The sequence below is a fragment of the Monodon monoceros genome, unplaced genomic scaffold (genome assembly GCF_005190385.1).
Source record: "Monodon monoceros isolate NGI ecotype Baffin Bay Population unplaced genomic scaffold, NGI_Narwhal_1 Super_Scaffold_5, whole genome shotgun sequence".
In the NCBI taxonomy this organism is placed as follows: Eukaryota; Metazoa; Chordata; class Mammalia; order Artiodactyla; family Monodontidae; genus Monodon; species Monodon monoceros.
The window spans coordinates 45,873,803-45,896,112 of NW_021703782.1; the positions used below are offsets into that span (position 1 = coordinate 45,873,803).

Below are 22,310 nucleotides of genomic sequence, written 5' to 3' on the forward strand. Positions count from 1 at the left end.
AGGTAACTAAAGGCTAATGGGTTTGTGTGGGCTCTGAAACTCACCAAAATAAGGAAGAAGTTGCTTGGAAAAGCAATAGCAACTAAGAGAGATAGAGAAATATTAATTATGTAACAATGTGGGAAGACACATCCATACTGTAGGCATATTCTACTCTAAGATTTTCTAGTCTCAGGTCTCCTGTGGACCTTTCACCTGTTTTTACTTTTTTTTCTAACATCTTTATTGGAGTATAATTGCCTCACAATGCTGTGTTAGTTTCTGCTGTATAACAAAGTGAATCAGCTATATGTATACATATGTACCCCTATCCCCTCCCACTTGCATATGCCACCCACTAGGTGGTCACAAAGCACCAGGCTGATCTCCCTCTGCTATGTGGCTGCTTCTCACTAGCTATCTATTTTACATTTGGTAGTGTATATATGTCAATACTACTCTCTCACTTTGTCCCAGCTTACCCTTCCCCCTCCCCGTGTCTTTAAGTCCATTTTCTACGTCTGCATCTTTATTCCTGTCTTGACCCTAGGTTCATATACATATTGTATATGCCCCTAGGAATATACAATATATTCCACTGTATATATGTACCACATCTTCTTTATCCATTCATCTGTTGATGGACACTTAGGTTGCTTCCATGTCCTGGCTATTGTAAACAGTGCTTCAATGAACACTGTGGTACATGTCTCATTTTGAATTATGGTTTGCTCTGGGTATATGCCCAGTAGTGGGATTGCTGGGGCATATGTTAGTTCTATTTGTAGTTTTTTAAGGAACCTCCATACTGTTCTCCATAGTGGCTGTATCAATTTACATTCCCACCAACAGTGCAAGAGGGTTCCCTTTTCTCCACACCCTCTCCAGCATTTATTGTTTGTAGATTTTTTCATGATGGCCATTCTGACCGGTGTGAGGTGATACCTCATTGTAGTTTTGATTTGCATTTCTCTAATGATTAGTGATGTTGAACATCCTTTCATATGTTTGTTGGCAATCTGTATATCTTCTTTGGAGAAATGTCTATTTAGGACTTTGACCCATTTTTGGATTGGGTTGTTTTTCTGATATCAAGCCGCATAAGCTGCTTGTATATTGTGGAGATTAATCCTTTGTCAGTTGCTTCATTTGCAAATATTTTCTCCCATTCTGAGGGTTTTCTTTTCATCTTGTTTATGGTTTCCTTTGCTGTGCAAAAGCTTTTAAGTTTAGGTCTCATCTGCTTATTTTTGTTTTTATTTCCATTTCTCTAGGAGGTGGGTCAAAAAGGATCTTGCTGTGATTTATGTCAAAGAGTGCTCTGTCTATGTTTTCCTCTAAGAGTTTTATAGTGTCTAGCCTTACATTTAGGTCTTTAATCCATGTTGAGTTTATCTTTGTGTATGGTGTTAGGGAGTGTTCTAACTTCATTCTTTTACATGTAGCTGTCAGGTTTTCCCAGAACCACTTACTGAAGAGGCTGTCTTCTCTCCATTGTTTATTCTTGCCTCCTTTATCAAAGATAAGGTGACCGTATGTGCGTGGGTTTATCTCTGGGTTTTCTATCCTGTTCCATTGATCTATATCCTGTTTTTGTGCCAGTACCATACTGTCTTGATTACTGTAGCTTTGTAGTATAGTCTGAAGTCAGGGAGCCTGATTCCTCCAGTTCTGTTTTTCTTTCTCAAGATTGCTTTGGCTCTTCGGGGTCTTTTGTGTTTCCATACAAATTGTGAAATTTTTTGTTCTAGTTCTGTGAAAAATGCCATTGGTAGTTTGATAGGGATGGCATTGAATCTGTAGATTGTTTTGGGTAGTACAGTCATTTTCACAGTATTGATTCTTCCAATCCAAGAACATGGTATATCTCTCTGTTTGTATTGTCTTTAATTTCTTTCCTCAGTGTCTTATAGTTTTCTGCATCCAGGTCTTTTGTCTCCTTAGGTAGGTTTATTCCTAGGTATTTTATTCTTTCTAGGTATTTTATTCTGTTGCAATGGTAAATGGGAGTGTTTCCTTAATTTCACATTCAGATTTTTCATCGTTAGTGTATAGGAATGCAAGAGATTTTTGTGCATTAATTTTGTATCCTGCTACTTTACCAAATTCATTGATTAACTCTAGCAGTTTTCTGGTAGCATCTTTAGGATTCTCTATGTATAGTATCATGTCCTCTGCAAACAGTGACAGTTTTACTTCTTCTTTTCCGATTTGGATTCCCTTTATTTCTTTTTCTTCTCTGATTGCTGTGGCTAAATCTCCCAAAACTGTGTTGAATAACAGTGGTGAGAGTGGGCAACCTTGTCTTGCTCCTGATCTTAGAGGAAATGCTTTCAGTTTTTCACCACTGAGAACAATGTTGGCTGTGAGTTTGTCATATATTGCCCTTTATTATGTTGAGGTAGCTTCCCTCTATGCCTACTTTCTGTTTTTTATCATAAATGTTTTTATCATAAATGGGTGTTGAATTTTGTGGAAAGCTTTTTCTGAATCTATTGAGATTATCATATGGTTTTTATCCTTCAATATATTAATATGGTGTATCACATTGATTGATTTGCATATATTGAAGAATCCTTGCATTCCTGGGATAAACCCCACTTGATCATAGTGTATGATCCTTTTAATGTGCTGTTGGATTGTTTGCTAGTATTTGGTTGAGGATTTTTGCATCTATGTTCATCAGTGATACTGGCATGTAGTACTTTCTTTGTGACATCTTTGTCTGGTTTTGGTTTCAGGTTGATGGTGGCCTCGTAGAATGAGTTTGGGAGTGTTCCTCCCTCTGCTATATTCTGGAAGAGTTTGAGAAGGATAGGTGTTAGCTCTTCTCTAAATGTTTGATAGAATTCGCCTGTGAAGCCATCTGGTCCTGGGGTCTTGTTTGTTGGAAGATTTTTAATCACAGTTTCAATTTCAGTGCTTGTGATTGGTCTGTTTATGTTTTCTATTTCTTCCTGGTTCAGTCTCGGAAGGTTGTGCTTCTCTATGATTTGTCCATTTCTTCCAGGTTGTCCATTTTATTGGCATATTGCTGCTTGTAGTAATGTCTCCTGATCCTTTGTATTTCTGCAGTGTCAGTTGTTACTTCTCCTTTTTCATTTCTAATGCTGTTGATTTCTGTCTTCTCCCTTTTGTTTTTTTCTTGATGAGTCTGGCTAATGGTTTATCAATTTTGTTTATCTTCTCAAAGAACCTGCTTGTAGTTTTATTGATCTTTGCTACTGTTTCCTTCATTTCTTTTTCATTTCTTTCTGATCTGATCTTTATGATTTCTTTCCTTCTGCTAACTTTGGGGTGTTTTTGTTCTTCTTTCTCTAATCGCTTTAGGTGTAAGGTTAGGTTGTTTATTTGAGATTCTTCTTGTTTCTTGAGGTAGGATTGTATAGCTATAAACTTCCCTCTTAGAACTGCTTTTGCTGCATCCCATTGGTTTTGGGTCGTCATGTTTTCATTGTCATTTGTTTCTATGTACTTTTTGATTTCCTCTGATTTCTTCAGTGATCTCTTGGTTACTTAGTAGCATATTGTTTAGCTACCATGTGTTTGTAGTTTTTATAGTTTTTTTTCCTGTGATTGATATCTAGTCTCATAGCATTCTGGTCAGAAAAGATACTTGATATGATTTCAATTTTCTTAAATTTACTGAGGCTTGATTTGTGAACCAAGATATGATCTATCCTGGAGCATGTTCCATGTGCACTTGAGAAGAAAGTGTATTCTGTTGTTTTTGGATGGAATGTCCTATAAATATCAATTGAGTCCATCTTGTTTAATGTGTGATTTAAAGCTGTGTTTCCTTATTTTTTTTTCATTTTGGATGATCTCTCCATTGGTGAAAGTGGGGTGTTAAAGTCCCCTAATATGATTGTGTTACTGTCGATTTTCCCTTTTATGGCTGTTAGCATTTGCCTTATGTATTGAGGTCCTCCTTTCTTGGGTGCATAAATATTTACAATTGTTCTATGTTCTTCTTGGATTGAGCCCTTGATCATTATGTCATGTCCTTCCTTGTCTCTTGTAATAGTCTTTACTTTAAAGTCTCTTTTGTCTGATATGAGAATTGCTACTCCAGCTTTCTTTTGCTTTCCGTCTGCATGGAATATCTTTTTCCATCCCCTTACTTTCAGTCTGTATGTGTCTCTAGGTCTGAAGTGGGTCTCTTGTAGACAGCATATATACGGGTGTTGTTTTTGTATCCATTCAGCCAGTCTATGTCTTTTGGATGGAGCATTTAATCCATTTACATTTAAGGTAGTTATTGATACGTATGTTCCTATTACCATTTTCTTAATTGTTTTGGGTTTGTTTTTGTGGGTTTTTTCCTTCTCTTGTGTTTCCTGCCTAGAGAAGTTCCTTTAGCATTTGTTGTAAAGCTGATTTGGTGGTCTGAATTATCTTAACTTGTGCTTGCTTGTGAAGGTTTTAATTTCTCTCTTGAATCTGTATGAGATCCTTGCTGGGTAGAATAATCTTGGTTGTAGGTTTTTCCCTTTCATCACTTTAAATACGTCCTGCCACTCCCTTCTGGTTTGTAGAGTTTCTGCTGAAAGATCAGCTGTTAACCTTATGGGGATTCCCTTGTATGTTATTTGTTGCTTTTCCCTTGCTGCTCTTAGTATGTTTTCTTTGTATTTAATTTTTGATAGCTTGACTAATATGTGTCTTGGAGTGTTTCTCCTTAGATTTATCCTGTATGGGACTCTCTGTGCTTCCTGGACTTGATTGGCTATTTCCTTTCCCATGTTAGGGAAGTTTTCAACTATAATCTCTTCAAATATTTTCTCAGACGATTTCTTTTTCTCTTCCTCTGCTGGGACCCCTTTAATTTGGATGTTGGTGCATTTAATGTCCCAGAGGTCTCTGAGACTGTCCTCAATTTTCATTCTTTTTTCTTTTTTCTGCTCTGCAGTAGGTATTTCCACTATTTTATCTGCCAGGTTACTTATCCGTTCTTCTGCCTCAGTTATTATGCTATTGATTCCGTCTAGAGAATTTTTAATTTCATTTATTGTGTTGTTCATCATTGTTTGTTTGCTCTTTAGTTCTTCTAGGTCCTTGTTAAATGTTTCTTGTATTTTCTCCATTCTATTTCCAAGATTTTGGATCATCTTTACTATCATTACTCTGAATTGTTTTTCAGGTAGACTGCCTATTTCCTCTTCATTTGTTTCGTCTGGTGGGTTTTTACCTTGCTCCTTCATCTGCTTATTTCTCTGTCTTCTCATTTTGTTTAACTCACTGTATTTGGGGTCTGCTTTTCACAGGCTGCATGTTTGTATTTTGTGTTGTTTTTGGTGTCTGCTTCCAGTGGGTGAGGTTGGTTCAGTGGGTTGTGTAGGCTTCCTGGTGGAGCGGACTGGTGCCTGTGTTCTGGTGAATGAGGCTGGATCTTGTCCTTCTGTTGGGCAGAGCCACGTCTGGTGGTGTGTTTTGGAGTGTCTGTGAACGTAGTATGATTTTAGGCAGCCTCTCTGCTAATGGGTGGGATTGTGTTCCTGTCTTGCTAGTTGTTTGGCATGGGGTGTCCAGCACTGAAGCTTGCTGGCCATTGGGTGGAGCTGGGTCTTAGCGTTGAGACAGAGATCTCTGGGAGAGCTCTCACCGATTGCTATTACTTGGGTCTGGGAGGTCGCTGGTGGTCCAGTGTCCTGAACTCTGCTCTCCCACCTTGGAGGCTCAGCCATGACATCAGGCCAGAGCACCAAGACCCTGTCAGCCACATGGCTCTAACATGTTGACCTCCAAATGGCAAAATCCTTTCTTTGTTTGAATAAAGGTGGCCTTCGAGGTCCAGGTTTCAGGGAACTGGCCCAGGGTGGCCATCCCTGGTTTCACGTCAACATGATCTCAGGCAGAAACCTCCTTGTTTTTCCATTTTGTCTTTAAGTTACTCGTTGAAAAAACTGGCCCGTGGTCCCAAGGACGGTCGCAGCTTCGGCTGGTGGGGGCCCTCCCTCCCACTGGGCTCCCTGTTTTTACTTTTGTAGCCTTGGATTTAGAGTTAGAGAGTCACAGAGTCCAACTCAGTATTTCACTAGTTGGCAAGTCACTTAAACTCTCTGAGTCTGTTACCACTTCTTATACTTATTTTGCAAGGCTGGGAATTAAATGAGATAATATATTTTAAAATTTCACACATAGAAATGACATTCAGTTAATGCTAATTCCTATCTCCTTCCTTTACAAATAAATTATAATACTTTAATGTCAAGTATCAGATAATTCTTATGCATTTACTTTGTTTGAGGTGGGGCGCTAAATGCTATGGGACAAAATGTGCAAGATGGTTCCTAACCTCAAGGGGATGTCATCAAATAATGGGAAGAAATCCAAATGCGTTGTTAAAATGAAATAGTATATTAGGGAACATAGACATCAAAACCCCAATGAAATACCACTTTATATTCACTAAAATTCCCATAATCAAAAAGATGGACAACAATAAGTATTATTATTATAAGAGAGGACGTAGAAAAATTAGAGCCTTCCTGTATTGCTGGTGGGAATGTAAAATAGCACAGCCCTTTCAGAAAGCAAGTTTGATATTTTTTTAAAAAGTTAAGCATACATTTATCATATGACCCAGCAATTTCAGTCCTAGGTGTCTTACCCAATAGAAATGAAAACATACATCCATATAAAGACTTGTATGCTAAGGTTCATAGCAACATGATTCTTAATGGGCAAAAGTGGAAACAACTCAAATATCCCTCAGTCGGTGAATGGATAAATGAAATGTGGTATATCTGTATCATGGAATATTTTATTCCACCCTAAGAAGGAACGTTCTGATAATGTGCTACAAAATGGATAAACATTGAAGACATTATGCTAAGTTGAATTTTATAGTATATAAATTATACCTCAATAAAGCTGTTTAAAGAATTATATAGTAATAAAAGAATTTAGTAAAAATATAAAACTAAAAGTCAAGTGAAGTATGAAAATATTAATGCTAACAATTGGTGAATGCTTATGGTATACTAGTGATCTCCTGGCCTAATCTGGAAGATCTTTGGAGTCTGGATGGGTATAGAGAGCCGGGGATAAGCATGGGAGGCAGGGAAATAACCAGAATCAAGGTAGAAGAGTTCAGTGCACAAGGCCAAGGCAGGCTTGGGGGCAGCCCTAAACCAGTCTGACTGAACAGAGGGGCCAAGTGGAGAGTGTCAGGAGCTCAAGAGGTGGTTTGGGGCCAGATGTTGGAGACTTTTAATTTTCAGACAGAAGGTTTGGAATTGGTCCATAAGGCAATGAGGAGCCATTAAAGGGAAGAGTGAAATGATGAAAGAGGTATTTTAAGAAGGTAAATCTGGCAACAGTGTCTGGGAGGGATGGGAGTAGGAGATGAATGGCAGACAGGGATGTCAGTTAAGAAGGCTGCCACGGTAGTCCAGGCTTGAGATGATAACGGCCTGAACTAGGGTCATGGCAGCATGCCACGTTAACCTGAAAACTGACAGTAGAAACCAAAAAATATTATCTTATATATCTAAGTTTTATATGCTAGCCCATGGAAATGAACTATTCTATGCAAGGCACTGTGATATCCACCACCCTGAAAGACATTTAAGACGCAAAAAACGGGGATGAGAATCAAGCCCGTTGCTTTCGTTCCCTGATGATCGTGGATTCCAAATTCCACCTATCCCTTATTTTATTGTAAATGACAGCACCGAATCCAGGGATCAGGTGAGGTGGGGGTAAAGAGCCTGGAAATTTTAAAAGCCTGGTCATTTTAGTGCTGCCAAGTAGAAAAATGGAAAAACGGACTGTGTGTCAGAAGACGAGTTTAGGATTTTGGTCAAGTCTAGTTCTTTCTCTAAAATTCTCAATTTCTAAACTTCTCTCAATTTCCACATCTCTAAAACAGGGAAACTATATTCGAGCAGGGATTTTCAAACTCTGTTCTTTAACTATGTTGAACAAGCGATTTAGGGGCTTCTCAGGTGGTCTGGAGACCCAACCACTTGGAGATCCGGGACCCCTACCCAACCTACCCCCTACTTCAACCAAAACAGCTCTGATTTGTTCTGTTTTAGATTTCTGGCTTCACAATAACATTTCAATGGAAAAAAGGGTCTTGTGGCTTTAATTTTTAAAAGAACAACTAGGTTATAGGATCTCCTAAGTTCCTTCTAGGTCGAAAATTGAGTTTAATTTCTCTTATATTTTTGTGAGGGAGGAATTTCCGTAAAAATATGACTTAAAAATAATGAATAGCCAACTCTTTCAAGAGATGCAAGTGTTTCTTTTAAAGAAAAGAAGTAAGGTCTTTTGAGAGACCTTTCCTCGGAATAGGATCTGAAAGTAATTTTATTTGAAGTGTTTAAAACGTTGGCTTAATTCTGTCTCTGAGGGATTCTGTGCAGTAACCATGAGATTGCGCCCAGATAGTTGAGGATGAAAAACACCCATAGATCATCCAGGTTTTCCTTTCTCCAAGGGGAGTCCTGTGGGAGTGTGTGGAATGCACGTCTCATGCCAGACAGAAGGGCCAAGGGAAGGGTTGTTGGGATGATAGGGGCAACTGGAAACCCTGTGAACACCCCCAGGAGCACTTTTGTATGGCACCAGCTTGAGTTTAACACTGGTGAATCGGGGCTAAAGTCCCACCATTCCCAGCCCCTTCTCAATGTTTGGAATTTCCATTCGTCAGCCCAGATAATGCAGAACCTAGTAACATTCCCTGGATAAGGGCTAACTCTACCTAGTTCCCCAAATGTAACTTCCACCTCCTAGGAAGACCAGCAAAGCTTGTGAGAGGCCTTGGTCATGATCCTGGGTCCAGCCAGTCAAGTGCTTTCTTTTATTTCCTCTCCTTTTCCCGACAATGAGGAGGGATGGAAGAAAATCATAACAATAGTTAAGGGTTAACTTTTACTAGACACAAAGTACTTCATGTGCATCATTTAATTTTTAAGCGTCCCAATAACCATGTTAGTGAACACTATTATCATCTCCAATATTTAGCTAAGCAAACTAAGGCCTAGAAGGGTTAAGTAACTAGCCCAGGTTATATAGCTAGTAAGTGGCAGAGTCAGGATTCGAACCTAAGTTTGCCTGTCTTTGAGTCTGAACTCTTAACTACACGTGATACTGTTCTAAAGGTCTCCTTTACGTAATGGGACCCATGGGATTGCAATGCAGCAGTCTCCTTTCCTTAGTGCCTAATCACAGGGTCCCTCCTTCAGATTTTCTCTGTGTTCCATATGCTCAGAGGCCACAAACTCCGGGAAGTTGGGAGGACAATTCTCATGCACACAAGTCCCTTTCTCAGCATCCAACTCATGGAAGACTATCACCGACAGACTTAGAAGAGCAGTGCCTTTTACACTACGCCCCTGGGAGGAAGTCTTCATCTAGAGTCACTTACTTGGCAAATACATCAGTGCCCTCGTCTGCACTGCTAGTTTTGTTAAGGATTTTTCATATATGATACCATACCCCACATCAACAATCCATGGAAAAATTGTCACTGACATGTTCACACATGCACATACAGATATGCTCATTCCACACATTTAATCTTTTATCCTTCTGAAACAAAATTACTTCTAAAAGATGAAATAACAATCATTGCCCCTTCTGTTCTCAGCCATTTGCGGGGAGCTACCATCAGAAGGCAATTTTACTGCCAAATTACAAAATCTATGGTGTGTCAGTTACCTCTCAATTTCAGGGCCCTTTGCAGGCACCGTCTGACGGACCTCCACACGGGCTGACAAAACACAGGGCAAGAAGTCTCAGAATGTAGGTTGAAAGACATGGCATCTTAATTTTCAGAGGCAGCTTTCCCCTCTGTGATGTGTTTTAACCAGCAGCAGCTCTGTCCTGTGAGTTGGACAGACTGCAAAGGAGGCAGTGAGATCACCAAGGCCAGTTCGGATGCTTCTATGCAAGAAAGGAGAGGGGCTCGACTCTGCCTGGGACACAGAGATGTTCACTTCAGGCCTTGTCATTCTGTTCTTGGCTGTATCTGCTTGCCAGGGGGATTTCTCTATGAAAGACACATAGGCCCATGAAGCTGGGGGAGTTGCAGGCAAGTCAAAGGAGGAGGAGAGGCTGAAAACAAGTTGCAGCTGGGTATCAATGAATTAGTTCGTGCTAGTGTTCAAGTAGGAATGATTTAGAGAAGTCGGTTAGTTGGGGATCTATGCCTAACTTACGAGGTAAGTCAGGAACGGTAATGCCGATGCAGCCATCTCCCCAGATGCAGGGCAACGGGGGAAATCAACTTCTCTGGCTGGGAAGCTGTTGATGTTCTGGGGCCAGAAAACTGACAGGAAAGAGGCAGGATTTCCTTGGCCTTCTTTTCCTAATAAATCATGCGCCTCATTCTCCAGTAACTTGGAAGAGAAAAACTAGAGAGGCTTTGCCTTTCCTGAGGAGAGACTAGAAACATCTGGCAGTAGGAGATGCAGGGGGGTCAAGGAGGCGGGAGCGAAGGTAGAGGAAGAACCCGGTGTTCTGAGTAGAATCCTGGGCCCGAACAGCACGAATGAATGAGGCCTGGTTTTGTTCCGCGAAGGGCCCGTTTACAATTCCCTGCTTCTGACTGTTGAGTGAGGGCTGGCTGCTTAACTCGCATCCCTGCAGCCTAGTTAAAATCTAGTTACACGATATGGTATATCAGTGCTTACAGAAACTCTGTTCCATGCAGAACTGATTCACTTTGCTGTACACCTGAAACTAACACAAAAGTGTAAATCAACTATGCTCCAATAAAAATTAAAAAAACAAAACTCTGTTCCACAGTGTTAGGAGGATTATTTTGTTCTCCTCTTGCCTTCTGTATCTATAAGCTTGGGTGCCTTCTCCTCCTTATGCCTCTTTTGTTATCTCCTTCTGAGAAGCATACCTACCTCTGTCCAGTCAGAGAGCAGCCACTCGCTGGGACAGTCATCTTTCTTGCAGGCCTGCTGGGAGGCCAGTTTGGGGGCCGAACAGAAGGTCTCTGGAAGCTCCAAGAAGCTGCCATCAGCCATGCGCTGTTTGCAAAGAACCTCGCGCTTCTGGATGCCCCCTCCGCAGGTCCTGGAACACTGGGGAAGGAAGAGAAAGCAGACCCTGCATAGGACAGTAGCACATTTGACTGCTAATTCTTACCTTAGCCTTGGTTTGACTCAAGAGTGAAAATAGAAAAGGAAGAATACCCAGGAACCAGCCCAAAGGATTTTGCTTCCTCTCCTTGAAATGAATTTTGTAGTAAGTTCTACACCCTCTGCTCTTAATCTCAAATATGTAGCTAGAGCGCCCAGGAATTTCACGGGCCTTTAAATCTTAGAAAGTTGGTTCTACCTAGGGGCAGGACAGGAATAAAGACGCAGATGTAGAGAACAGATTTGAGGACACAGGGAGGGGGAAGGGTAAGCTGGGACGAAGTGAGAGAGTGGCATGGACATATATACACTACCAAACGTAAAATAGCTAGCTAGTGGGAAGCAGCCACATAGGACAGGGAGATCAGCTCGGTGCTTTGTGACCACCTAGAGGGGTGGGATCGGGAGGGTGGGAGGGAGACACAAGAGGGAGGAGCTATGGGGATATATGTATACGTACAGCTGATTCACTTTGTTATGGAGCAGAAACTAACACACCATTGTAGAGCAACTGTACTCCAATAAAGATGTTAAAAAAAAAAAGTTGGTTCTAAACTATGATTTGCAGTCACCCAAGACAACTGGTTTAAAAGGTTATATAATATAGAGGGTTAAACATACTTATGACCCAGTGAAAATAATCTGTGCTGCTTCCAGAATGAACAAGAGGGAGCTGCTGCCACCAGTGTAGATCTGGAGGAATTAACCTGCAGAGAAGGCGGCACTTCCTCTCTCTCTAAGTGTAAACCTCCACTCTACCCTATTGGAGGAGCGGAAGATTTGAGGCTTGGTTTTCCGAAGGACTCCCTGGAACACGTTTCTTGTAGGACTCACTGTTTTTTTAGGGCGGTGGGAGCAAGACCCATGGAAATTTGGGATACAAGAAAAATCACCCATTTTAGTGGTTTTCAGCAGGACCCCAAACACACCATTTACGTGTAATTTAATAGTTATCATCCAGTTGCCCGAGGCCGGGCAGGAGGCTGTCATTCCAGGACTTTGTTCCTCCCTTGCGGTAGGCAAAGCAGCCCTCCGTTTTTAGCTGGGCACAAGACCTTTTGGCATACAGACTATATTTGCTGACCTCCCTTGAAGGTGCCACGTGACTAAGTGCTGGGCAAAAGGATATACGTAGAATGTTGTGTGCAACTTCAAGGAAAAACCCACAAAAAGAAAATGTGGCATTTTCCCCTTCCCGCCTCGTCCTTGCTGGCTGGAATTTGAACACGATGTCTAAAATTTAAACTCCCGCCTTGGATAGTGACAGGCAAAAGGAGGGAAGCAGCCTATCTTCCTGGGGGTGAAGCCAACATACCGGCCCCGGATGGCCTGTGTGTGTATAAGAGGAAAACGCTTCTCTCTCTTATCTAAGCCACTATGCCTTTGGGTGTCTTGTCATTTTTAGTCCATCTAACTCTAGCTAGAAAGACAAATACTGTATGAAATCACTTACATGTGGAATCTAAAAATTACAACAAACTAGTGAATGTAACAAAAAAGAAGCGGAATCACAGATATAGGGAACAAACTAGCGGTTACCAGTTGAGGGGGGGAGGGGCAATATAGGGGTGAGGAAGTGGGAGATACAAACTACAGGATGTAAGATGGGCTCAGGATATATTATACAACAAAGGGAATATAGCCAATACTTTGTGATGACTAAATGGAAAGTAACCTTTAAAAACTGTATAAAAAATTTTTTAAAAAATGAAAAAAGGAGGCATAGGCACAAGTGCTAAGAAAGAGGGAAAAGGAAAAAAAAATCTAACCCTAGCTAATCTACCAACCATGACTACTCTGTTCTGGGGGTGGAGGGATTTTATTTTAAAACTCTAAGGAGTGCTCTGCTTTCTTCAAGAATAGTCCCTTTTCTTGAATCTGCTGCCCTTGCGCTTGTTGAGAAATTAGGCCTGGGTATACAAAGGCTGAGCGTTTGTGCTGTAGGAGCTTCTCGTGCTGCAGCAGTGGGCTCTCCGAACTCATGGGGGTCTGTGATCAGTTGGCTGGAGTCAGAACTGCAAGGGGCATGGGTACCCAGAGTCAAGGTGAGGATGGTAATACAGTGCTCCTGAGTAGAGTCAGAATGCTGCTGTGGCCCAGCTGTCACCCTCTTATTCGGTGGTCCCAATCCTGATGCACTTTATGTATTTCTAAAAATTTATTTAATTAATTATTTTTGGCTGTTGTTGGGTCTTCGTTACTGCGCGCGTGCTTTCTCTAGTTGCGGAGAGCGGGGGCTACTCTTCGTTGCGGTGGGCGGGCTTCTCACTGCAGTGGCTTCTCGTTGCAGAGCACGGACTCTAGGCACGCGGGCTTCAGTAGTTGTGGCTCGCGGGCTCTAGAGCACAGACTCAGTAGTTGTGGCTCACGGGCTTAGTTGTTCCGCGGCAAGTGGGATCCTCCCAGACCAGGGCTTGAACCCGTGTCCTCTGCATTGGCAGGTGGATTCTTAACCACTGTGCCACCAGGGAAGCCCCTGCTGCACTTTAAAACCACCTGGGAGCTTTTGAAAAGTCCTGAGTCCTGGGCCCCATCTCAGATCCATTAAACTCTGGGATATATGTCCCAGACATTAATTTTTTAAATTAAAAAACATTCTTTTTTTAAACCTCCCAGGTAATTCTATGCAACCAGGATTGAGAACCATCTCTCCAAATGAATGCCCCTCCATCATTTCCAATGGGAGTAAAATAAACATGGAGGGGAAAACCTGGGACCCAGAGCAGCCTCTGTTAGAGCCAGTGGTTATATGGAGTATCTTATAAGGTGTATGGGTGTCCATCCAATTTGAATAAATGCTCCCAATATAAACAGGTAGGTGAATAAGAACAGCGTTCAGATTTAAGCATCTTACTGAATGTGGCAATAAGGTAAAATGCAGGTTAATTTTTTCTCTCTTTCAAATTAAGGAACGGATGAAAATAATTGGTTTTATTTTAAGGGTGACATTGTAATGTGCTATGGAGTGTGACCACTCACTTAAAATAACAGAGCTGAGGGCTTCCCTGGTGGTGCAGTGGTTGAGAGTCCGCCTGCCGACGCAGGGGACACGGGTTCGTGCCCCGGTCTGGGAAGATCCCACATGCCGCGGAGCGGCTGGGCCCGTGAGCCATGGCCGCTGAGCCTGCGCGTCCGGAGCCTGTGCTCCGCAGCGGAAGAGGCCGCAACAGTGAGAGGCCCGCATACCGCAAAAAAAAATAAATAAAATTAAAAAATAACAGAGCCGAGTTGTCACTTTGCAGATAGGACCTGATTTAAGGGACAGACCCTCAGATGATTCCCCCCTAACACCATATGGAATTCTGTGCCAACTGTATGACAAAACAGCTGCAAGAAAAGTTAAAAAAAATCAGCTTGTTATTTTGAAGTTTGACCTACACAGAAAACTTGCAGGAAATTCTCAACACCCAAAGGTAAAGTAAGACTCCTGAGAATGTCCTTCAGAGCCCTCACAGTCTGACCTGCGTTGAGCTTCTCAGCCACGTTCCTTGCCGGCCTGCTGTGGGCTGGTGCTTTAGCTGCAGTGGACAATCTGCCCTTCCCTGGGCCCACAGATGCCTCCTCTGCTCAGGCCTTTGATCACGTTGTTCACTCTGGGAGCAATGCCCTTCACCTCTCTGTCCATCCAGAAACTTCCAAGACATCCTTGAAGGCCCAGCTCACCGGCCACTTCTTCAGGAAAGCCTCTTTTAACCCCTCTGCCTCATGGTGTATAAGTCACCTCCCACCCCACCTTGGCCTGGAAGGGTACTGCACATCCCGTTAGGGCTGGTTGCTTATGCTCCCGCTATTTTCCTCCGCCTCCCTGCATTCACATAGGATTATGTGACTTTTGAGGAAAGGGAACGTATTCATCTTTCTATTCCCCAGTGCCTAGTATAGCATCTGGCGAAGAGCGTACACTTCATAAATGTTTGTTGAACCGATGACTGGATGAACGAAAGGGCCAACAAGCCAGATGCTTGAAAAGATGTAAAACAAACATCCAGCTGATGGGCTGAACATCCACCTTTTATTGGACTGTTTTATCATTAGCCAGAAGCCTCTTCTAAGTAAGTCAGCAGTGGGTTTCAGCCAGCTGCAGTGCGTGCTCTGTGGGGTGCTCTGATCCTCCAGGGATGGCAGACAACCCTCTGGCTGGGTTAATGTCGTCAGGGATTTGGCTTTTAAACGCTTGTCTCAACTTCGCTCAAAACGCTTCCCTGGTGTGTACACTGAGGAAAAGGTGGTTTTCAAATTTTTTTTAAATTGTAGAAGATGAAATCTCAAATTAGTAAAGGTTCCAAAGACTGTGATGACTTTGTGAACTGGTCAAGGTTACGTGGTGAGGCTGATAGCTCTGACGTGAGAGGCAGAATGCAAAGGAGAAAAGATTTTAAAAGCAGCAGCAAGAGAAATTTAATAAAATACCATGAAAAATGTTTGCTTTATGAATCATCATTGAAAATAATATTGTGGTGTGAAGATGTAGATCTCTGGTAATGGGTATTGTTTTAAAATATATTCCATAAACAGAATAAATAACCCAAAAGAGCATGTATATTGCTTCTCCTTGTTGCCATGCATATTTCATGATATAAGGTCATGGGTTCATTAGTTTTATAAGAAAAGCAAAAAGAATACAACATGAGGAACACGTAAAAGTTACGTTTCTATACAAAAATACAATGGCCTGAGTGTCCTGTATTTTTAAGGATTTCCCCATGATCAGCACATTCATAAATTCTGCCTCTTTTGACATTTTTGGTTTCATGCTGACAGTTCAATTCACTGAGAGCTGAGTTCACTTCCTTGGTACCTCGAGTCACACACTGAGCCCAACACAAAGTGATGTCTACATTCTGTTTCTAAGGTCAAGTTGCCAGTTTTACATGATGTGCTCTGCTTAGCTTCTAACTCATTTCATTCCTTTCTTCATTCTCTCATTCATTCTTTCATCAAACATTTCCTGAGTACTTGCTGAGTGCCAGGCACTGTACTAGGTGCTGGGGACTTAAGATGACTTAAGATGGTCACTACGCCTCAGTCCAGTCACTGCACTTTACCCTAAGGTGTGATCAGTTTTACAAAAGAGGGAATATAGACGAGAGTGCAACCAAGTCTTTACGGAAAAGATGGGGAAGGCTTTGCAGAAGAAGTGACACAGAAAGGGTTGACCGGGGAGACAGGAGCGCTGGCAGAGTCGGACCACGTGTGCACAGACGGAGAAACACGGCATGTTCACACACCTCCGAGGGGTCCTGAGAAGGCAGAGCTTAGGGTTCATGGGGACGTGTAATTGGGAAAGGAGACTGAGAAGGCGGATGAGTGGCAGACAGTGAAGGGCCTTGGACATAACTGGACATACTCTTAAGAGCCTGGGGTGTCATTAAAGGTTTTAAAGTAGGAGGTAACACGATCTAATTTGCAGAAATGATTCAGGTGGCAAAGGAAAATGGGTTCCAAAGAGTACCGCCCTGTGAGATGTTAATAGATGTGCCAGGGAGAAAAGGTTTTGTTGTCACATAAGTCTAAACGACAGTGCATGCCATACTCCTATTTGGGGGTTCTGAGCACATATTTTAAAAGTTTGACAGAGGGCCTGTAGTAAAGAACCACTGATACCAGGTTGGGAAACATCAGATCAGAGTTAGGTGAGACAGCACAGGGAGAGCACGTAAAAGGCTGTTTGTAGTAGTTTGGTTAGTTTGTTAGCGTTGGAACCAAGGCAGTGGCAGAAGGATGAGAGAGGAAGAGAGCATTGGGGGGTTGGGAAGATATAGGAGGTGGAATCAACAGGACTTGGGTGTTGACTGAGTGTGAAGAACAAACGAGGCTGAGATGGCACTAGTTTCTCGCTGGAGAACAGGCTAGATGGTGGTGTTACCCACAGCACAAGGTCCACGAGGGAAGGCCAGGTCTATGGGGGAAGGTGGCAGGTAGGTGTGTTATCGAGCTTGACGTTTGACCTTCAGAATTTGAGGTAACTTTGCAATATATGAGGTTGAGAGGTTCAAAGGGTAATCAGAGAGTGTTTAGTACATAACAGTGGGAAAAACTAAGTCAAACTGAAGGAAGGCTCAGAAAAACAACAAACAAAAACATGAGGACTGGAATCTCACTCACTAAACAAAATTATTAAATAAGAACAGAATTTCTATATGGGCCACTTTGTGAATTAAAATTATCTTGTTAATCTAATATCGATTAAGCTTTCTTAACCCTGGAAGTGCAAGGGGTGTGCAGTATATCTTCTGGGTTTAACATTCCTGTTACTTCGTGAAGCAGGGGCTAGCATACCCACTAAAATTCAGAGCAATTGTTAAAAAGAATTTTCTGCTAATAAATGAAAACAAAAACACTTCACCTGTGAAATGTGAACTCTGATCTGTTTTGCTGACATTTATTTTTTAATTAATTAATTAATTACTTTTTGGCTGCATTGGGTCTTTGTTGCGCGGGCTCCCTCTAGTTGCAGTGAGCGGGGGCTACTCTTTGTTGTGGGGTGCAGGCTTCTCATTGCAGTGGCTTCTGCTGTGGCAGAGCAAGGGCTCTAGGCCTGCGGGCTTCAGTAGTTGTGGCACGTGGGCTCAGTAGTTGTGGCACGTGGGCTCAGTAGTTGTGGCCTGCGGGCTCTAGAGCGCAGGCTCAGTAGTTGTGGTGCACGGGCTTAGTTGCTCTGCGGCACGTGGGATCTTCCCGGACCAGGGCTCAAACCTGTGTCCCCTGCATTGGCAGGCGTGTTCTTAACCACTGCGCCACCAGGGAAGTCCGACATTTATTGTTGCTTCTAGAGGTAGGATCAAGCATCCATTTCTTTGTGAAATACACTACTAAAAATAAAGATAAATATCCCAATAGATTTTTTTCCTCCCTGGACACAACATTTTAAATAAAGATGGTCTCTAACTCATGAGGATTTACCTTTTAGTCACTGGTATATAACAAAACTGATGACTACATTGACTCTTTCTGCCAGAATTCAGCCCTCTAATCCAGATCAAAGTCATTCTTTCCGGTGTGGTGTGTTTAAATCTAAACGAAAATTTTAATTCTCAAGTATTTATAGTTACTAAAATTCTCTTTTTTTCCCCTAAATATTACCAGCAGGGACTCTTCTCTCATATATCTTTTTACATAGCTAAATTACAGGCATTCTGAATTGTAACCCTGAATTTAAAAAAAAGAAAAAAAAGAAAAAAAGGTTTACAGGTAAGTGGCCACATAATCACAGTTTCAAGCAAGGGGGGAAAATAGGGGCTGTGGTGATTGTTTCAGTCTCTATACAGATGTGAGCAATATGTATGTACAGTGGGTGGACACAATCCTGCACATAAAACACAGGCCATATAGAGAAATAGAAATGATGCTTCAGAGTGGACTCTCTCATTCATTTCAGTTTAATCTTTCTCGCATCTTTCTCTTTTTCTCTCATTTCTGTTTTAAAGCGTTTTTTTTAGAATAAAAACAAATAAGATTGATGCCTACAGAGCTCATACACAGTGGCAAGAGGAGTAGAAGGCAGACTTTTACTTTGTGCTAATGGAGACAAACAGGCTCATCAGCCCACAGTCTAGCAGACTGAAGCAGGCTGAGTCATGACCCCAGAGATATCTATGTCCGTATCACTGGAACCTGTGAACATTTGACCTGACATGGTAAAAGCGACTTTGCAGAGGGTATTCAGTTAGACATCTTGAGATGTGGAGATTACCTGGGTTATCAAGGTGGGGCTGATGTAGTCACAATGGTCCTTGTAAGACGATGGCAGGAGGACTGGAGTCAGACAGGGTATAAAGACAGAATCTGAAGGAAGTGCTTTGAAGCTGGAGGAAGGGGCCATGAGCCAAGGAAGCCAGAAGCCTCTAGAGGCTGGAAAAGGCAAACAGATCCTCCCCTAGAACTTCTAGAAGGAATGCAAACCCGCCAACACCTTGATTTTAGCCAAGCGAAACTGATTTCAGACTTCTGACCTCCTGAGCTATAAGATAATAAATTCATGTTCTTTTAAGCCACGAGTGTGTGGTAATTTGTTATAGCAGCAAGAGGAAACATACACAGATTAACTACCCTGGATAATGCAACAAATACTGAGTTTTATGTAAACTGCTGATTTTTGAGCTGCTATCAGATTTCCTCACAATTTAACAGTTTAGAGCAAATTGTAAAGAGGTTTTGGGAATGCTGCACTGCATAGTGGAGAAAAGAATGGATTTTGACTCATACAGATCCCTTTTCCACTTACTGGCTATGTGAGCCGGGACAAACACAGCCTCTCTGAGCCTTGTTTCCTCAAAGGATTGCCGTAGGGATTAAAAGATAAACTGAAGAGCAGTAGAATGAACTCTACTAAATAAAGTCTGAATTCATGCTAACCTCACAGTGCTTTAGTTTCCTCATCTGTAAACTGAGGATCAGAGTAGTAACTATCACATCAAGGACAGTGAGGATTAAATACGTTAAAAATAAAAGTAAATTTCCTATAGTTACAAAACAAGAGTGAGTCACAGATGAAGACAACAAACTTACGGTTCCCAGGGCATAAGGGGAGGGGGGAGGATAAACTGGGAGATTGGGACTGACATATACACACTACTATATATGAAATAGATAGCTAATAAGAACTGGCTGTATAGCACAGGGAACTCTACTCAATACTCTGTAATGGCCTATATGGAAAAAGAATCTAAAAATAAAAGAGAGTGGATATATGTATAACTGAGTCACTTTGCTGTACACCTGAAACTAACACAACATTGTAAATCAACTATACTCCAATAAAATTTTTTAAAAAGTGAGTTAATAAGTGTAATTGGAACCCTGCTATAGATATGAGCATATGTCCAACCTTAACTCCCTCCTTTGTGATCTCTTTAAAAATGATTTTAATCTACTTTTAGATTAGCATTAAAAATATCCTTTCTGGGCTTCCCTGGTGGCGCAGTGGTTAAGAATCTGCCTGCCAATGCAGGAGACACAGGTTCGAGCCCTGGTCCGGGAAGATCCCACATGCCGCGGAGCAGCTAAGCCCGTGCGCCACAACTGCTGAGCCTGTGCTCTAGAGTCCATGAGCCACAACTACTGAGCCCACGTGCTACAACTACTGAAGCCCGCGCACCTAGAGCCTGTGCTCCGCAACAAGAGAAGCCACTGCAGTGAGAAGCCCGCGCACCACAACGAAGAGTAGCCCCTGCTCACCGCAACTAGAGAAAGCCCGCGCGCAGCAGCAAAGACCCAATGCAGCCAAAAATAAATAAATAACATAAATTTATTTTAAAAAATCCTTTCTATTTCAAATACAGCAGTGTGTATAATAACCTAAATGGGAAAAGAACTTGAAAAAGAATAGATACATATGTATATATAACTGAATCACTTTGCTGTACACCTGAAACTGACACAACATTGTTAATCAACTACACTCCAATATAAAATAAAAATTAAAAAAAAGTTCCTAGAACTGCACTGGATACATACTCTTTTTAGAATAAGAAGAAGCTCCTGAAATGTATCAAGTGCTCCATAAATGAACAGGCACACTTGCCATGGGCCTTTTCAGCACCATTCTCTATGCTTTGCACACCTGCATGGGTGTGGTGGGTTCTCACTGAGACTGGGTTACTGCTGTTACTGACCTGACGGTCTAACTCAGGAGTCATGGGAAAGCAGCAGGTAAGGTGGTATGTGACTGTTAAATGAACAGCACTGACCGTGAACGCCATGTGGCTGCAGAGCAGGAGGGTAGTAGAGGAGTCCTGGTGGGAGAGGTGGGACTCCTGCCGGCTTTGACAGGCAGAGGGGAGGGGAACTGCGGGTGGGCAGGGAGAAGCGTGGGCAGAAGGAATGCACAAGCAGGGATGGGAGAACCACAGTTAAGACATGGGCAGGGGCAGACGTGCAGAGGGATGAAGGCCTGACTAAGCCATTGGGCTTTATTATATGGCAATGGAGAGTCACTGAAACAAATCCTAGCAGAAGACTCTCATGATCAAGGTGTCTCAGACTGACGTATTCATCTGTAACAGTGGTTCTCAATCATGGTGCTGTAACACACCAGTTGTGAAAATGATCTCTCGTGAGGTGTATAAAAAGTAATATAATGGATGGACCTAGAGATTATCATATTAAATAGAGGACTTCAGACAGAGAAAGACAAATATCATGTGATATCACTTATATGTGGCATCTAAAAAAGTGGTGCAAATGACCTTATCTACACAACAGAAATAGACTCACAGACATAGAAAACAAACTTACAGTTACTGAAGGGGATGGCAAGGTGGCGGGGGGAGATAAATTGGGAGTTTGAGATTAGCAGGTACACACTACTGTATATAAAACAGATAAACAACAAGGACCTACTGTATAGCACAGGGAACTATATTCAATGTCTTGTAATAACCTATAATGGAAAAGAATCTGAAAATATATATATAAAACTGAATTGCTTGGGCTTCCCTGGTGGCGCAGTGGTTGACAGTCCGCCTGCTGATACAGGGGACACGGGTTCGTGCCCCGGTCCGGGAAGATCCCACATGCCGCGGAGCAGCTGGGCCCGTGAGCCATGGCCGCTGAGCCTGCGCGTCCGGAGCCTGTGCTCCGCAACGGGAGAGGCCACAACAGTGAGAGGCCCGCGTACCGCAAAAAAACAAAACAAAACAAAACAAAACAGAATTGCTTTGCTGTACGCCAGAAAGTAAGGCTACATTGAAAATTAACCATACTTCAATAAAACATTTAAAAAAGTAATATAGAGCCAACACCAAAGATGATGGTGATGATGAAGAGGAGGAGGAGGATGTGTGTATATTTAATAAATTAGACAGGATTCAGGAGACCTAATGCACTAAGTATGTAAGTGTTTCAGAAGCCAACCAAAAAAACTCAACAAGCTATTATAGCTAAAATGCTAAAGATAAATATTAAGTGAGTCCTTCCCAGAAGACCAAAGATGAAAACCAAGGGATGCAGTAGTGAGTAAGAGGTGAAATAAAGATGGCCCCCTAAACACCAAAGTTAGAATTAGAAATTAGATCTGTGCTTCATTTCTGCATAATTGTTTCTAAACTAAAACGTTAACATAAATCTTTGGACTCCATACTTGTCTTCTCAGACCTATAAAATGTGTAAATCTTGGCCACTTCTTACTTGTCAGGCAAGTGCTCTACAAAGGACAAAGGAGGTTGCGTTCTTAGCTGGTAAATGACAATTTACATAATTTATGTTTTTTTTCCCCAGAAAGCAAAG

At 42.0% G+C, this 22,310-nt stretch overlaps 1 protein-coding gene across 7 annotated transcripts in view; it reads right to left on the bottom strand.

Annotated features, from left to right (window-relative positions):
* ADAMTSL1 (ADAMTS like 1) overlaps window positions 1-22,310 on the bottom strand; it is a 755,614-nt gene that overhangs the window by 171,123 nt on the left and 562,181 nt on the right. For 6 of the 7 annotated variants that reach the window (XM_029201839.1, XM_029201841.1, XM_029201844.1 and 3 more), the window contains one exon: window positions 10,848-11,027. The exons of the other annotated variant lie outside the window; for it this stretch is intronic. In XM_029201839.1, coding sequence (XP_029057672.1) covers window positions 10,848-11,027 — 180 coding nt within the window. The remainder of the gene's footprint in view (window positions 1-10,847; window positions 11,028-22,310) is intronic. 7 annotated transcript variants of the gene reach the window in all.